The sequence below is a fragment of the Tauraco erythrolophus genome, chromosome 19 (genome assembly GCF_009769465.1).
Source record: "Tauraco erythrolophus isolate bTauEry1 chromosome 19, bTauEry1.pri, whole genome shotgun sequence".
NCBI classification, from domain to species: domain Eukaryota; kingdom Metazoa; phylum Chordata; class Aves; order Musophagiformes; family Musophagidae; genus Tauraco; species Tauraco erythrolophus.
In genome coordinates, this window is record NC_141483.1 from 3,563,522 (window position 1) to 3,588,913 (window position 25,392).

General features: G+C 54.7%; 1 protein-coding gene across 1 annotated transcript in view; it reads left to right on the forward strand.

The window, feature by feature from the left end:
* RBM19 (RNA binding motif protein 19) overlaps positions 1-25,392 on the forward strand; it is a 72,494-nt gene that overhangs the window by 38,146 nt on the left and 8,956 nt on the right. Inside the window, exons 22-24 of the mRNA XM_086623360.1 lie at positions 10,610-10,715; positions 17,684-17,804; positions 24,821-24,934. Coding sequence (XP_086479486.1) covers positions 10,610-10,715; positions 17,684-17,804; positions 24,821-24,912 — 319 coding nt within the window. The 3' untranslated portion in view covers positions 24,913-24,934. The remainder of the gene's footprint in view (positions 1-10,609; positions 10,716-17,683; positions 17,805-24,820; positions 24,935-25,392) is intronic.

Here is a 25,392-nt window from a genome sequence, read left to right on the forward strand (position 1 = left end):
TACCATAGCAGCTGTACCTGTCTGGCTCTGCCAGCTGGGAAGCCCTTGGAAAATAATCATCGTTTGGGAGGAGCCGGGGGCCGCGGAGCGGCGGAGGGAGGCCGGGAGACAGCGCCGTGCCGCTTCCACCGGCGTGGCAAATCTGCGCCGGCCAGGGAAGGGAAAAGCCCCTTTTAACGTGAGCCTTTAAAGCAAATCTCTTTAAGGAACTGGATCTCTGGCACGCCGTTAAACCTCGCAAAGTAGGATTAAACGCGGCAAAATTAAGAACCCGAACCTGGTTGCGGCACCTGTTTAAAAATGGCTTCACTGGAGGGATATTAAAATTTTAAGACCTGCCGCTGTGCTGGTGATGGAGGATTTAAAAAATAATAATTACTGTTGGTTTTTTGTTGTGGGGTTTGTTGGTTTTTGTTGGTTTTTTTTTTTCCTTTTTTGCTTGGTTTTCAGAATTGGTTTCTTTCTGTTTAGCATGCAGCCTAATTGCGTAATTACACGATAGACTGGAGTAGAATTTAGTGCGTGTAATACCAGTTATAAAGAAGAGCCCTAATTATGTATATCTTCTCAGGTAAATAATACATCAGGGGCATGGAGTGGCCTAATTACTGTTCTGAAAACCTGCCTAATGACTAATTTACTTGGAATTTCAGAAAGCTTTTGATAAGGTCCCTCATAAGCAACTGTTAAGGAAAATAAATCGAGAAGGGGTAAAGCGTTTCGCTACGTTTTTAAACAAGCCGTTCGAGCGACGGGGAAGCAGCCGCTGCCTGGGGGTCTGGCATCTCGAGGAGGGGGAAGGTCCCGGGGCTGCCTGTTGGTCTGGGGCCAAAGCTGTCGCCTTCCTGATGCTGCTTCCCTGCGAGCTCCGAGGGAGGCTGCTGCTGACCGAGCCGGCCACGAAAAAATGGGACTTAACATTAGCAGGAGTCTTGTGGGTAAATTCACAGCTCCTTGGAAGAAGCACATCTCTGTCTGCATCCTCTCTGGCACCAGCAGTATTTGTGGTGTTGAGTATCTAAATAACTTTTGGAGATCTGTGCCGAAATTCAGTAAATCCCAGAAGAGCTCAACTTTGTTTAGTTTTCCGCATGCAGAAGCCGTGGAAATCCAAAAGCCGGATCAGCTTCCCCAGGGCTGGTTTCCAGGTGGATCTCGTGGACTTCTGCTGCTCGCTGGAGTTGGGACCAGCACTGCCATTGTTCTGGGGAGTATGGGGGGCATGTCAGGGAGACATCACAGTGAAACTTAAGTCAACAGCATGGATAAACGAGTCAGCTGGGGGTCCCTGGTGAAAGATGGGCACCAAGCTGACAAGGAGGGGTAGGAGACAAGGTCTTGCAGGGAGGAGAGAAGGAGAGTCCTGGTGAAGCCTTGAGCTGGGACAGAGGAACCCTGAAGCAGCAGGATGATGGGGACAAAGGAGCAGAGGTGGGTGAGGGCTGAGCACAGCGAGGACTGAGCCGCAAGGCTGGGCTGGGGCAGATGTGCCAGGCCAGTGCGGTGGCTGGAGAGGGAAATCTGGGAGCGTGGCCTGGGGATGGGGACGTGGGGAGCCTTGCAGGCTCCTCTCCTCTCCCAGACCATGTCTCCTTGGCCACTGTGTCTCAGGATGATTTTTTTGGCATGTATTTGTGGCAAAGCATCACTTTGTTCTGCCACGGGCGCAGTGCCTGCCTCTTCGGGCTCTGCTCCTTCAAGCACGGCGCTGCCCCGCTGCCTCTCAACATCTGGGACAAGCAAATTTGGCAGCTTGGGCTGGCTTGTCACCAATGTCCCTTCCAAACCCACCGCCTCTGCTTTTGGGTCTTTTCTGGGAGAAAGCACAGCCGTCTATTTCCAACTGGAGGAGCTGAAGAGGTGCTGGGGGAGCGGTGGGAGGGAATGAGCACCAAAGGGTCCTCTGCTGAGCAGCCACGGTGGAGATAAAGCGAAGAGGGTCTCTGTGCCGAGCTGGCAACATGCTAATTGGCGTTCCTTCCTTCCGAGCAAACGATGCTCTTTAAGTCCTCAGCAAGATAAACAGTTGCTGTGGCAGGTGGTGCCGAAAGCGCCGGCTGGGTGTAATTAGACGTGTTGGTGCAAGAGCATCCCGGAGACATCGAACGGGGCCGGGCACATCCCGGCGGGCTCATCCCGCTCCCCTCTCACCTGTCGCAGTCAGGGCTGCTTTTGGAAAGCGTTGGTTGCTTGCGGCCGAATCGGGGGGGGGCGCGAGGTGGGAACGGGGCTGGTGTAGGTTTCCTACGAGTCTGGTGGAAATAAAGCCTGAGAAAAGGAGAAGGGTGTTATTTGTGCTGCAGGGGCAGAAAGGTGGAAAATTCGTCTCTACGAGACATCAGAGAGTCTCCATATGGGACAGGGGGGGGACGGCCACCCGGGCTGGACACCACATGTCCCATCTCCATGGTCCACAGAGCAAAGTGTTTCTTGTGCACCTTTCTCTGGCCTCGATGTCCCATCAAAGAGAAGCGCCTCGGTGATTTCTCTGCCTTGCCAGGCCAGGTCACCCTTTTGCAGGACTTCCAGCTTTTCTGCTGCTTCTACTGTGGGGCTCCTGCTTTCCCTCTCGTACTAAAGATGCTCATGTTCATGTTGTGCTGCCTTTTTTTTTAAATCCCGAGTCCACTTGCTGCCTTTGTGGATTGATCAAAGTGTTGTACGTGTCTGTATGAGGTCGGTAGACGGCAGCCGTGGCTTTGCAGGCAGCGAGCTGGAAAAATGGGAGAGGTGCAGCATCACAGGGCCACCCGTACGGGGGAGCAGAGACTGAAGAGGCCCCTGAGGTCCCCCCCGTTGTTCCCCAGCATCACTGCTGGCTGTTGAGCTCCCTCTCAGCAGCTCAAGGGCTGAAGCATCTCTTGGTGCTCGGTCCTGCCTCGTCAGGACCTGATGGTCATCACTGATCCCAGAGAACCTCCTGGTTTGAAAATGTCATTCCTGATTTTTGTGGATGTAGGATGCTCCCCATGAGAAGCCTTGTTTCAGAGAGACCCCTGTCTCGTGGTGTTTCTTGGAGAGTTGGGAGTCTCCTTCCTTTGCTTTTACCACTCTCTCAAGCAGTTCATTAAAGCTTCCAGGGAATAAGTTGCAGGTGTTTTGGGGGGAGTATGAAGCTTTGTACTGTCTGGGATGAGACGGCAGCACCCGGGAACGCCGCTGCCTTTGGAGCATGCGTGACCCCATCCTGCCATCACCCAGCCCTGCGGGAGAGGGACGAGTGGGAATCGCCCGTATCCAGCTGGCAACGCAGGAGACGTTGGAACACTCGTGATCCCACGTGAGCCGAGGATACAGGTGGGAACAACTCTGAAATCTTGTCGTGATGAGGCTTCCCACCACTCCGACCCGAGCAGACAGGGTTCCATTCGGGTGGTGTGGAGGAGGTGTAGCCCACTGTGGCCACGAGCATGGCACGACCTGGAAAGGCTCAGTGCCAAAAAGAGCGATCCATGGTGAAAGGCGGTGGCTTCCCTTGGCACGCCTGGCCGGGAGGGAGCCTGGCGTCAGACCTGCCACGACAGGCTCTGTATGCGGCACGGCCGGGTCTCCCCCGAAAATCTGGCCTCAGGAAAGGGGTCCATGGTTTGGAATCGCTCGGAGAAGACAGCAGCACTTCTCCCGGCAGCACGAGGCTGGCGCTGAAGAACAGGAATTGCACAAAGCAAAACCTGGTTTTGCTGCGGCAGCAGATCGAGAGGCCTCCAAACAAAGACGATGCTCCTGGGCAAAGAGGAGAGGAAACTGGAAAAAAAGTGATGATCCATGTAGTAAAGAAAAAGGTGCAGACGTGGCTGTCCTCCCCCTGCCTGCCACCGGCTTTCCGTAGGGGTTTTGAAGGTGGTTTGATTATCCAGCAGCGCTGTCCGGTGCAGGTGAGGAGCTGCTGCGGGAATGAAGGATCAGCTTCGCAGCGGGGCCGGCGCAGGCGAGGACCCGCTTTTCCACGTGGCTTTGTCCGTGCAGCCGTGGGCTGGGGGTCCACCAGGACACCTGCTCTGCTCCGAAGCCCTTCCACCCATCGGCTCCTGCCTTGCCCTCCTGCGCCTTCGTTTGCTAATTTTCCGAGGTTACCGAGGAGACGTTATTGATGATGATGATGATGATGATGATAACGGTAATAGGGGAGATAGGTGGCAGATTAATTCCTGAACTCTCTAACAGGATTTAAGCTAACAAGAGAGGAGGGCTTTTTTCCTCCCTCTCTCCTTTCCCTTCCTCCTTTCAGTTATTTCCTGTGCTGGGGATAACAACACCAAGGAGTGTTAAATTGGCTCTGAATGTCCACCCCTGGCTGTCCACATTCTTGTAACGATTTCATTAGCTTGAATTATCCACGTTATTTTCTTGTAATGGGATTAGCCGTACTGGAGTCAGCCGAAGTCCTGGAGCGGGAGGCGGGAGGGACCTTCCGCTGCGTATTTCATTAACTCTCTCATGCAGGGGGTGGAACTGGCCACGGCTCAGCCCAGGGGCAAAACCATTTGCCAGGGTCCCGCGTTCCTAAAGGAGGAAGAAAGAAAAAGGCCCATTATTATTTCCCCCCACACCCCCCCCAATAATCAGCACATCGGCGCAGGAGCAGAGACCGGCGGGGAGGTAATTTGTTGGGGGAGGGAAGGTCCTGTTTGGGGGTGAGGGGGGGAAAAATAGTAAAATGAAAACGACCATTGCAAAGCAATTGAGGGAATTTCAGCCTGGAGAAGAGGAGGCTCCGGGGTGATCTTATAGCAGCTTTTCAGTACCTAAAGGGGGCCTACAGGAAAGCTGGAGAGGGACTTTTTACAAGGGTGTGTAGTGATAGGACAAGGGGCAACGGATTTAAACTGAAAGAGGGCAGATTTAGGTTAGATATAAGAAAGAAATCCTTTACATTGAGGGTGGTGAGGTACTGGAACAGGTTGCCCAGAGAAGTTGTGGATGCCCCATCCCTGGAGGTGTTCAAGGCCAGGTTGGATGAGGCTTTGGGCAACCTGGTGTAGTGGAGGATTTCCCTGCCCATGGCAGGGGGGTTGGAACCAGATGATCTTTGACGTCCCTTCCAACCCAAACCATTCTATGATTCTATGAATTCGGCTGGGCTGACGTGTGGCTGCAGCTGGCTGCTGGGGAAGAGGCTGAGCAGCAAGGGAAGGAAGGGAAGGACTTCTGTCTCTTTTGGGTTCGTCGTCCCTTGCCCAGAGCCGGTTCTGATGAGCAATTACGCCACCCGGCTCATTTCCTTGGGCTTCATCCTTGGGCTACCGGTGGTCACAAGAGAGATTTGGGCAACGTCAGGGCTTGGGGATGAGAAGGCAGCAAGAGGAGAGGAGAGAAGGCGGTGGCAGTAGTAGATGGCAACCCACGAGGAGGCTGGTGACCTTGCTAGAGGTTTTCATGACCAACTTTCCAACATGGTGGTTACTAGTTTGTTTTTCTTGAAGGAATGTAAACCAGAGAGGGGTTTAGGAGTGCCCCGTGCTGTGGGACAACTGTACATGTCTGGAGAAACCCAAGGGTGATACTTCTTGTTTTGTGAGGAGGTCTGCCCTTCTGGCAGTGGGCAGCGGTTGGTCTTTCCAACCACGTGCATGGATTCACGGTATCGGTTGTGCTCTCACCTACACAACTTGGCAACCAACGACTCCTTGATCAGCTCGTAGCTGAGAGCGCACCAAAATCAAGCATGATGAGCACATCTTTGTGTTGGAAACTTGAAAATAGTGATTAGGGCTGAACAAGTCTTGGCCTGTCCCACGGAGCTTGCAGTTTGAGTGCTCCTGTTTGAGATGGGGAAGGGGATGAGATGGAGGGAATGCTTCCCAGCTGGAATAAAGTTCAGCCTCATCTTTAGAAACCTGTCCCATGAACAAGGATGTACAAACAGGCATCATGACTGCCCGGGGCAGCGGTGGGGCCAGACCTAGACATGGGGGACTGAGTGAGGTTGTGGAGAGACTCGGAAGCAGAGGGCAGGAATTCAACCAAAACCCGATGGGAGAAGAGGAGCTGTGAAAAGAGGTGATGGAGTCAGCGGCAGGGGATGGTGCAGGCACCACGTGCCTGGCGATGTTGCAGTGAGTTCGAGGCTGTGCCCGCAGCAGGAGAGCAGTGATGGAAGGGGAGGGAGCTGCAGGGTGGGACTCTGTGTGTCGTGCTGGCGGAGGAGGGAAGAGGGTTTCTGGATACCACCTGTATCCCTGTCCTCCTCTGCCCTCCGTGTCGATGGAGGATGCGCAAGGACCTTCTAGTAAACAGGCAAAGCCAAGTGAGCAGCGCGTTGTCTACCGAGCTGGAGCGTGCGCTGTTTAATAGCAATATCATGTCCTATAATTAGCAGGCAAAGGACTTGCCTCCCAGCTGGCCTGTGCCAGAAGGATATAATTACAATCCCAAGGAGCGATGTTCCTCTGACCTGCAGCCAGCTTGCAGCATACATCTTAGAGCATGGAGGAGAAATCTACTTCCCTTCCCTCTCTGTTCGGCCAGGGAAGTGAGGGGACGGCTGCAGCACCACTGGGAGAGCTGCCAGAGCAGCAGGAGAGTGGCTGGTACTCAGGAATGCCATCTAGAAGTGCTGGATCCCTCATGGGTGGGAGGGAGGGGACATCCCTTCTGGCATCTCTGGGAACATCATGTGTTTCTGCTGAGCTTGAGACCGGTGGCTTGGCCGGGGAAAGGCTGTGGCTGTCTCTATTCCACAGCCGCGTCGATGGTTGTGCAGCCAGGACCAGTATGGGCTTTTACTGGTTTCCCCTCTGCCTTTGTCAGTCTGGATCAGCACGAAACGAAGGTTCTCCTTTAGGAAATAGCCTAGTTGCAGCGTTTGTTTGGAGCTGTCGTCCCTTCCAGCCAGCGGGGTGAAAACACGCCAAACCTGGGAGAGTGAGCACAGGCATGAGGACGCGTTCTGCCAAGCTGGCTGGCAAGCTGCTGGCGGCACGGGGGGAGCACAGGCAGAGCCAGGCTGGGAGAGCCACATTCACCCATGCTTCCCTGGGCTCTGCCCTCCCCTTGGGTCCTGACTCCCACTCGGATTCCAGAGGACTGCCATTCGGGCACTGTTCTGGAATACGCAGGGAAGGAAACTGGGATGCGATGGAGCAGCCGCGTGCACAGCGGGTCGCTGGGGGCTTTGCAAACCTCCGTGGCAAAGTTGTTGCTCTTCGCTTTTGCCTCCATCCCCAAAACTGCTGGTATTAATCATGAGCAGCTCCATGGGGAACCCCCATGGCATGGGGCATGTCTTTTTGCCGCAGACTTTGGCTGCACTCATTGCGGATGACACTGCAGCCCGGTGCGGTGCCACCAAGAACCGGGGGGATGCCCTGCCAGAAATCCAGCCCCGGGTCTGGCGGGGCCAGGATTCACCAGAAAGGAGGTTACAGCCTTCTGCAAAGTCAAGCCAGGCTGACTGCAAACGAGTCGTGTCTCAAGAAGGAAAAGACTTTTTGCTCCGACAGCCACCCAGTCCTTCAGCGCTTGGGCTGTGGCCGAGTCCTGGCACAGGGGCTCAGGAGCACTCGGAGCAGACGTGGGTGCCAGTGGGTATGAACGCAGAAACCGCTCAGGTTTCGTGCTCATGGTGACTCCAGGGACTTCCCCGTAAACCATCGTGGCTGGGATGAGGAGCTTGGCACGGTGCTGTGCTCCGCAGCGGCAGCGGGGTTTGGTGCCAGAGCTTTCTGGGCTCTGTCCAGTTTGCCACGGAGAGAGGAAGAGAAGCGACAGCTCCAAGAGGAACCTCACCCCTGGCGTGTGTGTTGTGTTTTCACGCTATTTGTGCCCGTCAGAGCTCTGTGCTGGAGGGGGAAGGAGGTGGCCACGACACCAGGTCTGGGTTGCCATCCCCACCCCAGGGAATCCCGTGTTTTAAAGCCGTTTGGTGGGATCTGATGGCCGAGCTGCGGCTCTGTATAAAAGCCACTTCCTTCCTTCCCCTGTCATTTTGCTCGGGTTTCGCCTGGGCGATGAGCTGCATCCCTTTTCCTTCCTCCCGTGCCTTTGCCCATGGCAGCCGTGGCACAATCCATGCATGCATGTCCTGGAGCTGGGAGGCTGCAGCATCGATGGAACCAGCTTGGGAACAAACACAGCGGCACTTGGCTTCCCTGGGTACCGGGAGCCTGGCACTGCGGGGGGTAATTGGGTTCCCTCCGCCTCTGCCTCTCTCTCCCCAAATCCGGAGGAAATAATTGGAAAAGAAAGGTGTGAGTCTCTGCCTGGCGCTGGAGAGGAGAACATTAAAGGCCCGAGCTCTCCACTTCATTCGCAGCTCCCGGGATGGTAATTGCTGTGTTGTGGTTTCTAATTAGCACCGCAGTGGGGGTGTGGGGGGGGTTTCTACTCCGCAGCCCCGGTGGGGTCAGCCCAGGCTCTCCCGTGCCCCTCGGCTTTCCTCACCCCTCTGCTTTGCCTGCTCCCCACCGAGATCTGCGCCGCAGCTTCCTCCGGCGGAGCCGTCTCCCTGGGAGCCCCTGCTGAGTACCGCTGTCCTTCCTCCCCCCAACCCTCTGCCCAAGGAGATGCTGGTGGCCAGCCCTGCTCTGGATCGGGTCCTCACCGCCTCCCTGCAGCTCCCGGCGTGGGCGGCTCAGGCTGCTCCGAGCTGGGGAGGAAGGAAGAAGCAGCTGCTCCCGCCTCTGCCCAGCCTGGAGGGGCATCACCACGGCTTCCCCCGGGACCCTGAGCCACGGGGTCCATAGCCATGGGCACGTAGCTCCATCCATAGCTCCTGCTGGGCACCTTCTTGCCCATCCTGCCTCCTCCCCTTTAGCAAATATTCCGCTCATATTCCTTTGGCCGATATTCTGCTCCCCCACGTGATGTTTTCCACGGAGCGATAGATGGGAGCGAGCGCTCCCCTGCCCGTGCCACCCACCGGCTGTCTTTCCGAGCTCACTGGTCATCTCCTTGGGCCAAGAGCTCTCTCCTTACCTCTCCCATAACCCAACTGGGGCCTTTGAGATCCCACAAGGATCCTGCGAGCGAGAGGAGCCACTTGCAGAGCTCCCGACACCCGCACCCCCTCCTGCTGCGGGGACCCACATGACGCTCCCGCTGCTCCCAGAGCCTGGCACCGCCGCCAGCCATGGCCGCTCCGCTTTTTGTTTGTTTGTTTGCGTTAACGCCAGCTCGAAGGGAGCAGGAGAGAGAAGAGGGAGGGAAAGCGCCGAGGAGGAGACGTGCGGATTCATTTTGAGGCTTCATAATGGTACATTTACACACCACGTTGCCGAAGGAAATTGGGTAGATGAATGCCTGGTCATGCTGCCAGTGCACCAGGTTAACTCCCAGGATTTAGCTTATATCATTTCACGAGAGCGTTTATGGCCTTTACTGTGTTTATTCCCAGGTGCTCTTTGGCACCGCTGCATCCCAGGCTCCTTTTGTGTATGCGCACGTGTCCGTGGATTTTCAAATAAAATCACCCGTCTATTCAGAGCCGGTCCACATTAAATATTTATCGCCTGCAGTTTGTGCATATGTGTTTGATAAATGGGCGTAAGGGGAGGGGAGGAGAAGGGGAAGCGGGAGCTCGGATGCGGAGAAAGCGGTGGCTTTGTCCTGGAATTTCTCCAGGGGACGGCACCGGAGAGGGGTGTCCGGCGAGCGCTGCCTTTGGGTCTGTTTTCAGGCTTTTTGGACAAGGTCCAGGCTGGCGGGATGGCTGTGTGCTTTGGTGCTCAAGTGACAAGTTCCTTCTCCGGGGCCAGGCATGCCGTGACAAGGTTTCCGCTGGGCCGTGGCCGAGCGTGGATGGTGCCAGCCCTCCCCCACACCCTCTGGCTAAACAGGAACCCCTTTTTCTCCCCATTCCTGACTTTCTGTCCCGTTGGCACTCCAAAACTTGTCTTAAACACTGCTGGATCTGGGAGTTGTTGTGCAGGACTCGGGTTTGCTGAATTCACCCCATTCCCTTTATCCATTCAGCAGCTTCAAGAAAACCACTTTATTCCAGCCCACGAAGGAGGCTGGGTGGCTGGCTGCAGGATGGGAGCTGCAGGTACCCAAGTGAAGTGTTCGAGTGCGGAAATCCGGTCTTAAAAATGCTGCCCAGCGTCTGCGGAGCAGCGGGATGACGCCTTTGCGGACGCTGTGCCTGCAGCAGGCTCTGGGGATGGAGCAGCTATTCTGGAAAGAGAATAGGTCCCCATGGGGCCGTGCTCTGACTCATGCCCCTGTCCTGTGCGTTCCAGCCCCGCTTCAGAGGTGCAAATCAATTTATTCCAATAACACTTTGGAGCAGCCTTGCCTCCTGGTAACCTGGAGACACTCTTTGCCTGCCCTGAACAGGGCATGACATGCAGGCTAAGTCCTCAGTTTCTGCAGATCTCCTAAAGGGAGGAGAAGCGTAGCGCTTACGTTAAAGGAGTTTTTTGCTTTGTTAAGGTTTGCAACCGGAAAGGATGACCCTTGAAATCCAAGCTGAGTTTTCCACTGTTACTAGGTGCTTTGGACATGGGGTTTACAGGGAGGCAGAGTGGGCGCAGGACACGGCTCACCTTAGTCCTCAGCGCTGGCTGATCTACAACGTGGGTCTGCAACTGGTAGTGCTGTGGTTTGTGATAAAATGATGGTTCTTCCGTTGATCTCACAGTGTCTTTGCTTTTTCCTCTCTAATCCACAGCACCTTTGGAGAGCTGAAGACCGTCCGGCTGCCCAAGAAAATGGCAGGAACGGGATCACACCGGGGCTTTGGGTTTGTGGACTTCGTCACCAAGCAGGATGCCAAGGTGAGATGTAGTGCTCCCCCTCTGGCACCTTCCCAGCCCACTGGGGCTGTTACTTTCACCAGCAAAGCTGCACCGAGCCTAAAACCCCATGTGGGCAACCGCCAGAGGTTACAGAAACGGCAACCGAAGCTGTAATGGGCATAACTTTGGTGCAACTGATAGAGTGGCTAAAAATTCTTGTAATGTAGAAGGACAGGGATTTACTTTTCAGGTTTGTTAGGAACAAGGGGAGAAGGGATGGTTTTGACCCAACATTATCACATCAGGAAACCTGAGTACATGTCCCACGTCTACCACTGCCTCCGGTTTAGGGGAGTTTGGGATGTTGTGGCTGTTTACTGATATGTAAACTGTGCAAAGCCCGTGTTCATCAGTTCCTCCATGTGTTTTGGGACCCCTGTGAGCCACCTTATCCTGGGATTTTTCAGATAATGAGTGTGACAGAGGAGCAGTAGTTGTGAATTGGCCAAAAGGGTGGGCGAGCAGAGGGAACAGTCTGTGTCCCCTTCGCCTTGCTGAACACAAGGACGGAGATCAAGTTCTGTAATCTGGTCATTGTCTTGGTCCAACGAGGGGACCTCACTGTGCTGGGCTGGCCAAGGGTGCTTTCTCAGGGTGGTCTGCGCTGGCTGTTTGACAGCAGTACGGAAAATGTCAGTAGCAGGCAGCTGTGCCCGGGAAACGCCTTTCTCAGCACCAGGAATGAGCTCCTGAAGCCTGCGGGTTTTTTGCTTTAACCAAAACATGCAAAACTCATCGTTCCAATATTTTGATGTCTTTGCAATCTTCATGCTGCAAAATATTCTATAGCATTTTTAAGCCAGGATAGATTGCGGTTCACAATGCTCCAGTCTATTATTTTCTTGAAAGCTTTCCTATATATTTAAGTTCCATATTTGTAGGAGCAAGGGGGCTGTAGCCTGTCTGATAGTATTCTGCTCCTACCCTTTGCCAGAAGTTCAGGAACAGGCTGGACCAGGCACGGTCTCTCGTGTGCTGGGCAGAAGAGGGTCCTTGGCCCCGCTGTGAGCTGCTGTGTGGGCAGTGCCAGCATCACAGCAGTGCAGGTTTTGTCTCTGCTCCTGGCAATTTGACCAGTATCTGGAAGAGGAACGGTTGTGGGCACAAGCCAAGGGATGTTATTGCTGAAGGGAAGGGACCACATGGCTCTGCCAACTCCCTGAGTCTCCAAATTTTCAAGACTGTGAGCGGAGATGAAGGAGAGAGGAGAGGAGAGCAGCGTAGCCTGTGTTTATGTTTTTAGACAGCATTCATTGATCCGGGATCACAAGGGACTTTTAGATCATCCATTCCAGTCTGACCTCCCGTATAACACAGTACATAGAGTTCTTTGTTAGTCCTCTATTGATCCTAATTCAAACTTCCTTCTGCTGAGTGTCCATCCTCCCCTGGGGGGCCGGCTCGCTGGGCAGCGCGGGGTGCAGCGAGACCCCAGGAGCGCGGCTCCTCACCTGGCACGGTGAGCCGTGCCTGCGGCTCTGCTCAAACCCCAGCTCCAGGCAGCTTTGCTTTAACCTCTGCTTCACTCCAGAGTCGTTCAGGCTTCGTTCCTGGTTTTTGAATTAATCTTTTCCTAAGGAAACTTTAAGCATTTGATGGAAAGGTGCATACAAGGATCTGGCTGGTTATTACTGCTGCTCAGTTTGGGGGGAATGAGACAGCACCTGCTTTTCTGCTTGGTTTCTGGAGGAAAACACAGCACAGGCTCAGTGTCTGCCTCTCATCCGTCTTCATCCCCTCGGGGACCCGGTGGCTGATTCCATCTGCACTGGACAAATAGAGATCTCAGTGGTAGGGAGCCCAGGCAGCTGGAGGGCAGAGCGCCAGGCAGGGCGCTTGCTCGGGGCACGGCTCCCAAAGCTCGCAGGGGCCGCGGGAGGTGAGTGAGTGGGGAGCGAGCCACCCTGTGGAAGAGCACTCGGGGGGGGGTGGGTGGTTCTTCTTTTCCAGCAAAGCAGCTCTTCTTCCTTCTTTTTCGTGGTGTTTTTTTTTTTTGTGGGTTTGTTTTTTTTTTCACCCTCATCTCTTTGAGGGATTTAATTGTCGCACAAGTGGCACATCAAGTACACTCCGTTGGCCGTCTGGAAAAGGATGCGCAGTGTATTGATGAATAGGATCCTGAATATTGTAAACACGGACATAATTGGCTTAGAGTTTATTGCTAAGTGAAATGAGAAAGGAGGGGAGTGGGCCTGGAGACCTCTGAGCTGAATAGCTGTGACTGTCAGTGACATTTTTGCTCAGAGTGGTAATCTGGAAATCACTTATAAGCATCTTATAAAACATGATGTTTTTGTAACAGAATAGTTGGGGTGGCTTTGTTGGGCATTTAAAGCCTGTGACCTCCCGTGTTTGTCTTTTTCTCTGAGCAGTCACAGCTGCTGCGGGAGTGCGTACGGAGGTTTTCCAGAGCCAGGACAGAGAGGTGGGGCTCCCCCTCCGAGCTCCCCGACGCTGTGCCTGCAGACCCGTCCCATCGGCCTGGGTTTCATCCCCCCAGCCTCTCCGATGCTCTGCCACCCACGCGGGGGGAGCCAGCCCTGCCGAAAGGTGCTGTCACCGGAGGGATGGGTGCCCAACCCGCACTCACCAGGCAGCGAGTCGCTTTGCCTGCAGGAGAGGTGACGTTCAGGCAGGGCTCAGGATGCTGCTGGTGGGAGCATCTCCCCATGGTCTGCTGGTCCTTCAGAGCCCCCAGCCTCATGCCTGGCTTTCCCACAGTGACGTCTGCCACTGGGGCTGTGTCTTGGGTTGTTTGACGTCTCCCGGGGTGATGGATGGACCTCGACCAGGAGTGTTACACCACCATCAGATGAAATTAGTGGCTTACTCTCTTCTGTGTCGTGAGCATTTAACAGATCACGGCACACACACGTGCAAAGCCAGGAAACGGGGAGGAACCCGTGTCAAAGACAGTGAAGGGAGGGGCAAAGTGATACTCACAAAGAGGTTTGTACGCTCGCCAATTAAGCCTTTGGTTTTAAATCTCCAGTGCCAGCTGACCACTAGCCGGGAATGTATGGAAGTTAGGGGATGGGAAGGGGATCTTTGATCTGCTGGCAATAGCAAATTAACTCTGGTTAAGGAAGCATTAACCATTTGACATATTTCCTGATGTTCCCTGTGCAGAATTGTTGTGGGATTGTTTTTATTTTTGAACTATTAACTGGAAGCCGAGTTTCCACTTCTCTCCCCTGTTGATATAAAAATACATCTGGTCTCCAAATAGAAATTGCCCATTCGGGAAAGACAGTCGACTCTTTAAAAATGCACGTGCACGGAAGGAAAAATCCTTGTGTGCAGCTGGCATCGCAGAGAGCATCCTCAGTTGGGACCGGTTCTTGCGAGGAAGGGAAATTTATCAGTCTCCTAATGTTGTTGACCCTTTGTCCCTCTAATGACTCCAGCCCGGAGGCTCTTCGGCTTGAGCATTTAATAGGGCAAGGGGGAATCTCTAGGCAGAGCAGCACTGTCCTCCAAATTAATACAGCATTTAGGGATGGAGCTGCAGCACTCAGGGGTGACAGACGCCATGGTCCGGTCTCTGATCTCTGCCTTTCCAGCGTCCCGGCGCAGCAGGCTCTGCTCCAAAGCAGCGTCTGTCTCATCCCGACAGCCCGGGCTTCGGGTGAATTTAGCATCAGCCACCCCTTGATTTTGAAATTCCCTTGCTGAATCCCCCAAACATTTTTAAGCTGCTCTTCCAGCCTCTCCCCTTCCTCTGTCCGCTCTTCCCTGCTCTATTCGCCTCTCCATCCTCTCTGCCTGGGCTCCAGCCCTGCCCAAGCAGCGCTCAGAGCTAGCGATGAAATCCTGCCGCGCTGAGCCGTGACGTTAAGCTCGAACCAAACTCAGCAGAATCATACTCAGGAGTGTTCAGAAATGAGATTTTTAAGCGTTCTTGCATCCTATTCTCTAAGGGAGAGAAGACCATAGGGTTCTCGTGCAAACCCTGAAGCATTTGGAAAGCACAAGGGACCTGCGAGGAGGTTTGCCAGGGCTCTTCGGCTTTCGGTGTTGCCTGGCAGTGGGTGTGTTACCAAATACAGCACCTTTATGAAATCCTTTTTCGGCATTTAAGGCTACCGAGCCTTGTGTGGTGGAGGTTTCCCTTCTCTTAAGGTGCGGGATGATGCAAAGCTGTGGTGATCAGAGGTCTTTTCCGGTGAGTCTCTCTCGGAGGAGCAGACATCACTCCTCTCTTTATCCCTAATTCAGATACAACTAAACAAACCTGTGGCTGTTGGTCTTCAGAGGTGCTTTGGTCTTCAGAGGAGATGTCCTGGGGAGGCAGACACTCGGGTGGAGGAGCTGCACCCCGAGAATAGCTCCTGCCTCCAGCCTCGCTTTGTTTGACAGCCAGCCTGCTTGTCCTTATTTCATATTTCTCATGTAATTAAAATACATTTTTTCCCCACCCATCTTTTCATTTGGAATAGCAGCAGCGGCAAATTTCCTCCTCTCGCTGGAAAATTTCCAGCAACGTGGATGTACAGGGATGGCATTTCTCCCCTTCATCCCTTTGTCTTTTAAATCATCCGTAGTTTCTCTCTTTTTTCCCCCTGAAAGTCTTAATTCCTCTCAGAGCAATGAAGAACTAAGTTTTACTTTTTAGCTCATTTCCAAAAGAAATGACATTCACATGTTTTTCACCTGAAATGCACAGCTTCTCTTCCGCAGCCCCGGCTCTGGGAGCCCATCTGGAAGATGGGGCCATGGAGAGCAGAGGTCCCAGTGCACCATTTCCTGCACGGGCTGGAGTAGTGGTGGGCTGGAGGGGTCCCTGCGGTCTTGCCCCAGCATCCTGAGCTTTGCTTCATCCTGGGTGCAAACCAGTTTTGGGAGCGCGTTCGGCTGGGAAGAGCCAATGTCACCAGGTTGCCAGCAGACGCTTCTCTCCCAGTGAGTTGCTTTCATGCAACACAACTTGACAGCAGCATCTGCCTTCCTTCTTGCTCCGTGACCTTTCCCAGTGCTCCCCATAAATCCAGAGGATGCCTCATCCCAGACTGGGCTGAGCGGCTGTGTGTGCCCAGCGGGACGCGGAAGCAACGCGTACTTTGCTCCGTGATCGTGGGCGCGTTGGGCATGGTCTGCCATGGAGCAGTGAGGTCGCTGGGGCCGTATCCCGTCTTCCAACCTTCCTCTTCCTTGTGCTGCGGGAAGTGAGAAATTCAAAAGTACGACTTAACAAATGAGACCCAGCGATTAGAGCTGCAGTTGTTTGCCAGCCTTTGGAAATGGCTCTTTGTGCCAACGTAAACAGCCATCACAACTCCCCACTGCCACCTCCCCCCGAGTGTTTATTTAAGCCAACACATTGCTCTGCTAATTGGATACCATTCCAAGTGAAAATAGGCCTTTAAAACAACAGCAGCGGCAAATAAAAACAGCTGTAGCTGCAAAAAGCACCAGCCAGGCTTGCAGCCCTTCGGAGGGGCACGCGCCCCCCGAAAAGGAGGAGCGCTGCCCTGCGGTGGGGAGCCCCAGGGAGCTGGCGGAGGTGGGGTCCCATCTCTGAGCAGGTGGAGCTGGTGCTCCTTGTCTCTCTTTTTTAAGTTGAATGAGCATTATATGAGTGAAAGGGAGTCAGAAGGAGGGGAAAATGGTGCTGGTCACTGGAAATGAGTTTTTTTTGGGGAGCGGTCGCGGGCAACCAAAGCTCCTTGCAGGAAGAGCCTCCCTGCCCAGAGATGTGACATTTGGGGACAACTGTGATGGACCCAAATTGCCATTTGACAAAGGGCTCAGAGAGGAGGTCTGGGCTTCTCCAGGACAACTTTGGTGCTGCTTTGGGGGCCTCTGGATGGGAGAACATGTCCCTGTTGGACAGCAGGATGTTTCTGTGCTCCTATAGTTTTCATATTTGTTCCAGGGATGTGAGTTTGCAGAGCTTATAACCCGACTTGATCCCAGCCTTAGCTGGGGTTTTTAGAAGAGCATTTTGGGCTCCTCTTCTCTACCCCTGTGCCCAGCCGTGTGTCACATTGCTGTGGAGCACTTCATGGGCCCCTAGGGATGAAAATGTTCGACTGGCATGTTTGTGTGTTTGCATTATGGGCTCAGTCCTGAATTTCCTGAAAGTCTATGGGAAGTAAAGACAAAATCAGCTTTCCCTGGATCGAGTCGCCGTTTCCTGAATGCCTCTGCCTGTTGCCCACAGGCATAGAAAGCCGTCTGAGCTACTGTGCTGGCTGGCACACTTGTATTCAATGTCAGCAAGAGATTACAACTGTACAGATGTTATTAAGCAGAATCTAACAATAAGGAAACCTCTGGATTTCTCTAACAGAGCAAACCACCATAGGCCAAAAGAGCAGAGGACTTCTGCATTGGCTTCTGCCTCTGCCACATCTGCTGCCACCGTGGCCAGCATCACCAAACAGCTGGCGAGAGGAAGGCAGCTTTCCCTGGCGAGCTTGTGCTTCTTCCAGCTCGTTGCCCCTGAGCAGAAAGCAACCTCTGTGCTCACGTTTGAGCTGTGCTTTGCTGCGTGCCAGCAGAGAACAGCGTGGGTGGAGGGTCATGAGGTCCATGAGGTCCATGAGGACCCTGGTTTGCAGCTGACCCACCTGGTGCTGTCTCAAACCTCAGCAGCCTTTCCAGGCTGCAGCTTTCCCGGCTCAGGTGTGGTCCCAGGGCAACGCAGGGCTGCAGCCAACCTGGAGCCGTTTGCTACGGCGGATTTCAGCCCGCTGCCTAGCAAGCAGCAGCAGCCTGCAGGAACAGCGACGGGTGTTTGCTCTGCTGCAAGGATGTAGAAGATAAACGATCGAGTCAAAGCCACTGATGGAGATGAATCCTGCCCCGTCAGAGCAAAGTGCTCCAAGTAGGATGTTCTCTGGTGGCCTTTTAGATTCAGGGCAGAGAAAGGAACATCTTTGCTTTTTCTCATGTGAGCCTGCTTTTATTTGTCTCCCTTAATTTTTTTCCTTTTAATTCTGCAGAAAGCGTTCAACGCCCTGTGCCACAGCACGCACTTGTACGGCCGGAGGCTGGTCTTGGAGTGGGCAGACACGGAGGAGACGGTGGAGGCCCTGAGACGGAAAACGGCGGACCATTTCCACGGTAACGTAGCAGCATCCTTCTGGCCTGTCGATACAGCCCCGTCCTGGCTGGCACTGTCCCATCTGGCACACGCTGCCAGTCCATGCCAGCCCTTTCCCTGTCGTTGCCGGCTTGCCAGGGCTGGCAGGTAGATGCTGGAACCTGACGATGCGAGGATGCGAGCGCAGGGGGACGCAGGAGGCATCCAGCATCCAGGCCGTGGCTTTGTCTGACAGCTCTCTGTCTGCACAGGAGCCACTTAACTCTCCGTGTGCTGGTGCTGCCAAGGCACCTCGATGCCACCTGCCAGCTGCAATGCTTTTACTCCGTCTTGCCTGCACCCTAGGGTGCTCTGTGCATGCAGCATGCAGATTAAAAGGACCTAAAAAATTTGGCCATCGGTTGAGACGTGGAAAGGGCTGTTTGGATCGGGTTCCTGAGAATGACAGCTCCGCAGATAACGGCACTGCAGGCTCCTATCGACAGCCATCGACAGGCACAAATGCATTGCTTGGCAAATATTTATGTAGGAAGGGCTCCCCTGGGCTGGAGGGCTAAGCCAGAGATCGATGCTCTTCCTCCTGCGTCCCCTCCCAGCCTCTCCTCTCCGCCGTGCACATGCCCATCACCGGGGGGTTGGCAGAAGCAGTTCTGGGGCTGCACGTCGCGATCCTGGGCGATGGAAAAGCAGCAGACCTCGCTTATTTGGCGAGCCTGACTGCAGCAGGACCCGGCCTCGTGTGTGTGAAGTCCTGTGTGCAGCGTGGATTATTACAGGCTGGGGAAGCTGCAGTTTGGTGGTGGAAGGGTTGAGGGTGGGTATGACCACAGAGGTGTGGAGCAAAACGTGGGATGTGCTGGGATCCATGGGCTCATCTCCAACTTGGTGCCAGAAAGGGAAAACAAAAGGAGCCTGGTGGTGTCGAGGTGTCTCTAACAGCCTGGGCACAGAGCTGCTGGCGATGGATGTGCCCACCCAGAACCCAGCGCTGGAGTGGGGACATGTCATGCTTGATCACAGTAATGTGAGTCTCCACCTGGATGGAGAAGGCAGCAGGTGTGATGTTTCATGCACTCCATTTTATATTCGGGATCTCCTCTCTGCCTTTCTGCTCTGCTTAGTCTGGGGGGACAACAGAGTCTTGGCTTTACGGTAGCTGCAGACTTGCAGCAGATGCTGGCTGCTGCCTGCGAGCTCTGTCGCTTCCCTGTTTCCCCCAGGCTCAGCTTCGGCTTCCCGATTTCTGGCTGCGTTTGCTCCAGCCCACTTGTCTGGGGTCTTCCTCACCGAGGTGGGGACTCAGGGAGAGCAGCAGAAGGGCGTTTTCACATCCCAGGAGGGATGCGGCCTTGGAGCTGTGCTGGCTCCAGGGGCTTGGCTGAAAAACAGGAGCAAGGTTATCCCTGCCCGTCCTTAGGGACTGGAAACGTGATTGAAGGCCCAGTCATCGCTGCGCTCCAGCCCTCTCGAGGGGAGAGAAATAACATCCGATGACTTCAGCCCTGTCTGCTGCACACGCGCGTCCTCCGCTGCGAAACTGCTGGTAGCTAATCCTGCGGTAGAGCGGGATCTGCCGGGAGCGGATCTCCGTAACAAAGCCTGGCTGGGGCACACCAGCGGGCACCGGGAGCTGGCTGCTGCCTGGGACCAGGTCTCAGCCTCTGCGCACCGCATTGGCAGGCTGGAGTTTCACGGGTGGGATTTTATTTCTATGGGAAGTGCCCGCTCCTGATTTCAAGGCAGGCTTGCCGCGGGTCTCCTGGCACTGATGCCCAGTGGCCCCGAGGAGGGCAAGGGAGCTGGGTCCTGTCCCTTCCACTGTCGATGTGAAGAAAGAGATAGTGATAGTGATAAAGAGGGAAAAACTGCAGCTACCATTCTGCCTGCAGCCCCCGTGGGGATGTTCCTTCAAGTTTCCACCCCAGCATAGCCGGAGGTTCGTTTTCCCACGTGGAGCCGTGATGGAGAGGATACAGAGCAGGCACAGCATGGCCTTGAGTCCTCCCACTCCTTCAGCCTTCCCAGCAGCCAGGCTGAGACCGCACATCTCATTTCACTGGTGATGCAGGCTGGGGTTCTGTCGACCAGAAACCAGGCTTGCGTTTTCCTACTGATACCCATTTCCCCCCACTTTCCTCTTCTTCCCACAAAGTGCAGGAGCAGCTCAGATATCCCTGCACTGTGTATGGATGTCCCTGTGAGTTTTCCTCTCCCACCTTGGCCTGGGTGACTTGTGAAGGTCTTCCCACAGCTTGGCAGGCTGCAGTGGTTGGGCCCATGTGGTCCCTTATCTTCAGGTAGGAGCTGGGAATGGGAGAGAAAATGTAATTTTGATTCTTCAAGACTAAGGGAACAGAGTCAAGACTGAGGTCCCTGGTGTCTTCAGCTGCTCTTCGCCACCAAAAGCTGCTGCTGCTGCTGCTGTCCTTGTGTTGGTCTCGAAGCCAAGTCCATCAGGCTGCATCTGAGAAGCAGGACGTGGAGGCAGATGCCTTCAAAAGGCACAGTGTGGTGGATGGGGTGGGTCTTATCCCACCACCCAGCTCAGCTTATTCCTTGTTTCTTGCCCTAAACTTCTTTGCAGGGCTGAGCATTTTCAGCCCATGGGATAGTCTTGTTCTTTTTTTTTTTTTTTCTTTTCCTTTCTCTGAAAGTCTATGATCCTTTTTGGACTCGGAGACCTCCAACACCACAAGCTGTCCATGCTGTCTGGGGAGGCTGATCTTGCTGTAGCGACATCGCGCGTTTGTGTTGGCAGTGCTGTGCCATCAATACGGGATGACGTGCAGCCTCTGCTGCTCCTGGCCCTTTTCCTGATTATTCCAGAGAAATAAAAGCACCCAAGGAGCGTGCTGAGGACTTTGCACATACCAGAAGAGGTGAAAGTGTTAAAGCAGGACAAAGGACTGAGACTGCCCATCTCACAAGGCTTTCAGGACACATTCCTCCCAAGTTTTATGCAACTGGAATTGAAGTATTTTGAAAAACTCCTTCTTTTTCTTCTTCTGTTTTCTCTTTTCTATGCAGCTTTTGGTTGGCCGTGGACACAACAGTGATGCTCAGATGTTTCCACAGTTAACACGTGGTGGATCTGGGTGTAGGAGAGGCTGCAGAGTGCTCACCGAGAGGGCGAGGGGATTGCCGTAAGGCCTGGGGGGTTGTTATCACCCAGGTCCAGTGGGATGACATGGTGACCTGCCCTCCCCTGGGTTTGATGGCGAGTTTGACCTGAGCAATGAGCTCATCCTGCTCCGTCTCGCTGCCATCGCAGCAGATTTCTGTGTCTCCAGCTTGGCAAGAGCCATCTTGATCTTTCAGGCTGGTGTCTTGAGTAGCAGCGGCCAAAACCCCTCACCCAGCATCTTCAGTGTCAGCCCCCTAGTTTATCTTCGCAAGGAAATCCTTTGTCAAGTCCAGACCTGGGCTGTGTCCTGCCTCTGACTGCTCTCTGCTACAATTATGCACCTTATTTCTAGACACCATTTAGAGAGATTTGGCTTCCAGTTCCCAGATCTCGCTCTGCTGTTATTTGTTAGGTTAATGAGAGGTCTGGTCTCCTAAATCTTCTCTCCGTGCAGGCGTTTGTCATGGCAATCGAGCCACTTCTGAGCCATCTTTTCAATAGGCCTAATAGATGCAATAAAATGGAATAGGCTTCCTTCCCATTTCGTTTTAGTTTTCAGGTCATTCTTTATGGCTTGTTCCGAGTCTTTGTTCCAGGAGAAAGTGAGGACCCCAGAAGTGGGCACCGGCTGCCGGAGATGGTTTCAGTAATGCCGTCAGGAGCGAAGCCTCAGCCCAGCCCTGACGGTTGGGACCGCAGCACTGCACCCTGCGCTTGCTCTCCTGCCTCCGAGCACGGTCTGTAGGAGGTTGAAGTCTCCTTCCTCATTTCTGTGTGTACCTTCTCTTTGTCCTGAGACAGGAAGGTCTTATTTTAAGAAAAAAACCAACACATTGCACCCCACCACGCGTTATTAATCTGTGGGACCTGCCACTGCAAGGTGGCTGGAGAGCCCGAGAGTTTGGCTGGCTGCAGGGGAAGGATTTGTTGCTGCTGTGGATAAAGAGAGTTACCTACTGTAACGTGGCGAGAAGACCTGGAAAGGTTGGCCAGGGATTGGCTTTGGGGCCTCTGATCCAGCCCATGGCATGGAGCAGGGTCGTGGCAAATGCTGCATCAGGGCGGTGAGGGATGCACGAACCCTTCCGCCAGCAGCATCTCGGCCCTCGTTTGGGGAGGGGGATCCTCCCTTTGGCAAAACAAGGATCACTGACGTCTTTGAAACCAGCAGGGACAATATTTTGACTGTGCCGAAGCAAGTGCCGGAGGGATCCCGATGCCCAGCAGCTGAGTTTGCCAGCCCTGGGCTGAGGGCCACATCTGTACCCCGCGCCGGATGGAGCGGTCCGGGGTCGCATCCAGCGCCCCGCTGCAGACCCACGCATCTCCCACGTCCCCGTGACCGCACAACTGCGGCCCACAAAGGGTCTCTGAGGAGCTCCATCCCCCTTTTCTTCCCTCACTTGCCCGGTTGCCGGTGCAGGAAGGTGGCCATACCCTCAGCGTGGCCGCGCTCCCTCTCTCCCGGGAGCCTGCGGTCCGTGCGGGGAAGGTACTTGCTCCCAATCCAGCTAAATTACTATCGACTTGTGTTCTCTGCGCTTCACAAACACCGCGCGCCGCCGGCAGCAGCGGGGCCGGCGGTATCCTGCCAGGGCTAACTTGGGAAGCCAGCTGTGCTGGACCGTTTTTTTCCTGCTCTTTCCCATCGATCAAAGAATTAAATTGACAGATGGGGAATTTTGCGCGAGACGCAGGGAGGGGAAGGAATGACTTGTGGGTTGTGTTGTTTTTTTTTTTTATAGGAAGGATGAGATGTGTGAGGAGAGGGTCTGGCTTGTATTTGAGTTGTGGGAGCGTTTCCAGCGAGACCAGGGTTTGCAGGGGAAGATGTGCTCCACTCTGGACCCAATCCTCGTGCGGTGGGAAGAGTCTCCCCCATTCCCATCCCCTTTCCAGGTCACTCCTCCTTCGCCTGCAGCCCCCAAGCTGCTCCTTTCACCTCTCAGCTGCACAACAGCCCCGCCGCGCTCGCCCTCACCTCCCAGCCCTTCGGCCTCCCTTTTTTTCCTCCTTTCTTCTTTCTCTTTTTGAATTTTTTTTTTTTTTTTCTAGAGAGCATCTGTAACTAATGCAAACACATGCCGTAGCCGGAGAGTAAAACCCTGCAGGATTAGCGTGGCATCCGCAACCCTGCCACGTTCTAATCCCGTGGTAATCCCCCTCTCGGCCCACCCCCGCCGGCTTTGGCTATTGTTTAAAGGAAGCAAATGGGATCGTTAACGGGCAAACCTTAACCAGCTTGGAGCGGCAGAACGGAACTCGAACCCATTCGTTTCCGCACCCTCCTGGGTTTTTTTTTTTTCTCCTCCCTTTTCCTCCCAGTGCTCCGGCTGAGCCAGTGAACCTGGAGCAGGTGGTGGGGGCTGTTTGCCCTGCCAGCCCCCTGCCCACGCCGCGGCAGGTCCCCTGGGTGCATGGTACTGCGTAGGGGTGCTCTCTTAGCACCCAGCATCCCCCATCCAACATCCCCTCCACTGTGGAATCCCCATCGGCACCTTCCTCCGGGATGGGTTGTCCCATGTGCCTTTGGGTGGTTGAACCGGGAAGAGCTGCTGGAGGGTCCCGGGCTGGCACCTCGAGACCCCGCTCAACTCCCCAGGGCTCAGCGGGGTGGGCACTGGGAGTGGGGGCCACCGGCACCCCCGTCCCCTCCCCGTCCCCGCAGCCCCCGGCAGGGAGGGAGGCGGGTTCTGGCGCTCTGTCAAGGAATTAATTGAAAAATAAAATCATTAGATGGGAACTCCAGAAATGCAAAATTGTTGGGAGTTGGGGGGGAGGCGGAGGGGGGGGGATGTGAGCTTTTGTCAGGTTAATTTCTTCTGTATTGATGTTTTGTGACATTTACTTGTTGTTTATCTCCCGCAGCAGCTGTAATACTAAAAGAAAATGCACAGCTTGTTCCATTTATTTATTTTACACCTTTTCTTTAGTCCTGTGGTATGTTTGTTTGTTTGAGAAACCCAGCGAGGCTTTTGATGTCTGAAAGCAGGATTTAAACAGCTGTTCTCCATGTGCTGCGAGCGAGCGAGAGCCGCTGGCTGGGGAGCGAGTGGGGGGAGCGAGGGCTGCGCCACGGCTCCTGCCAACAAGGCGCTTCTTGCCCGGCAGAGAGGAGGCAGCACCGACACCGGCCTCGGCACAGGGACCAAACGGCTTTGGCACCCCTGGTACCGGGCGCCGATGCGGGGTTGGGGTGCTCGCTCGGGTGCTGGCAGCCCCCAGGGGTTTCTCGCCTTCCCGTGGGCTGTAGCATCCCACGGGGAGGGGTGCGTGCATGGTGCTGTGCCCCACGGCAGCTTTGGGAGCGTGGCGATGCCAGGAGGGGCGTCACAGGATGGTGGTGTTGGCATGGGGCAGGAGAAGCAAAGCTGGGATGTTGCTGCCCCGGGTGTCGAGGGAGAGCCAGCCTCTCGCGCCTGTTGCCGGCCGAGGTGGGAAGTGCGGGCTGGACTGCGGGGCCAGGCAGCGGTCGGGTGGCTCAGGAAGGATGTTGGGGGTCTGTGTCCTGCCAAGAGCCTTGTTGAACCAAGGCTGGTGTCTAGGTTGGTCTTGCGACCAACAGGGGATGGGTGAATTGGGATCTTGGACAGGGGATGGGTGAATCGGAGTCAACGGGAAGAGTTGGCGTTGCCAGTGAGCCTGTTTGGATGCTGGAGCTGTTGGTTTCCAGCAAAGCCCATGAACCAGAGTGTGGGTGGTGGATGTGGAGTCACACCTCCAGCCATGGTGCCCTGCCAGGGCCTGGCTGCTGAGGAGACCTAAATCATAGTGGAGGGGCTTCACCCAGGAGGGGGGTAAGTGGGGCTGGAGGTAGCAGGAGATGAGCTGGAGGCGATCGTGCCTGGGCTGGGTTGTAATCTTTGCTTTTCTTCTTCCACATCCCTGTCGCTACCACCTGGGCCTGGACAGACTCCCCAAAGAAGAGAAAACACTCAGAGGTTTTGAATGAAATCCTGGAGCATCTGGAAGAGGAGGAGAGCAACAAAGATGAGGCCATTTAGCAGCTGCCTGGCATCTGGTGAGGTGGGTACCGGGGCTGTGGCCCCAAAGGTCAAAATTCCTTGAGCTGCCACAGGGTGGGCAGTGCCAGGAGGAGAAGGTGGCTGAGCAAAGGGCTCGGCAGCCCCCAAGCCGGGGTCCCACCCACTGCCTCTCCTCCCTGTCACCCTGCAGGCTTGTAGCCATGGTCTCAGGGGGTACAACCCAGATTTGGGCTCGGTTTAGGCTCCGCTTTGAACCGAGAGCACGTGCTGCTCGTGTTCCCGTGTGCTCCCCAGCGCGCTCGCTCTCCTGCAAGGGAAGCCAGCGGAATTGCTGCTGCAGCAGAAATCGCTGTCGAGTCACAAATTGGCCCTTGCTGTGGTTGGGGGAGAACAGATGGGCTGCCAAAAACAAACCAAAAAAAACGTGCCTGTTTGGAGACCAACCTGCAGCTGCCACCACGAAACAGAGGGTTTGGCAAAGGCCTTTTCCCTGCTCAC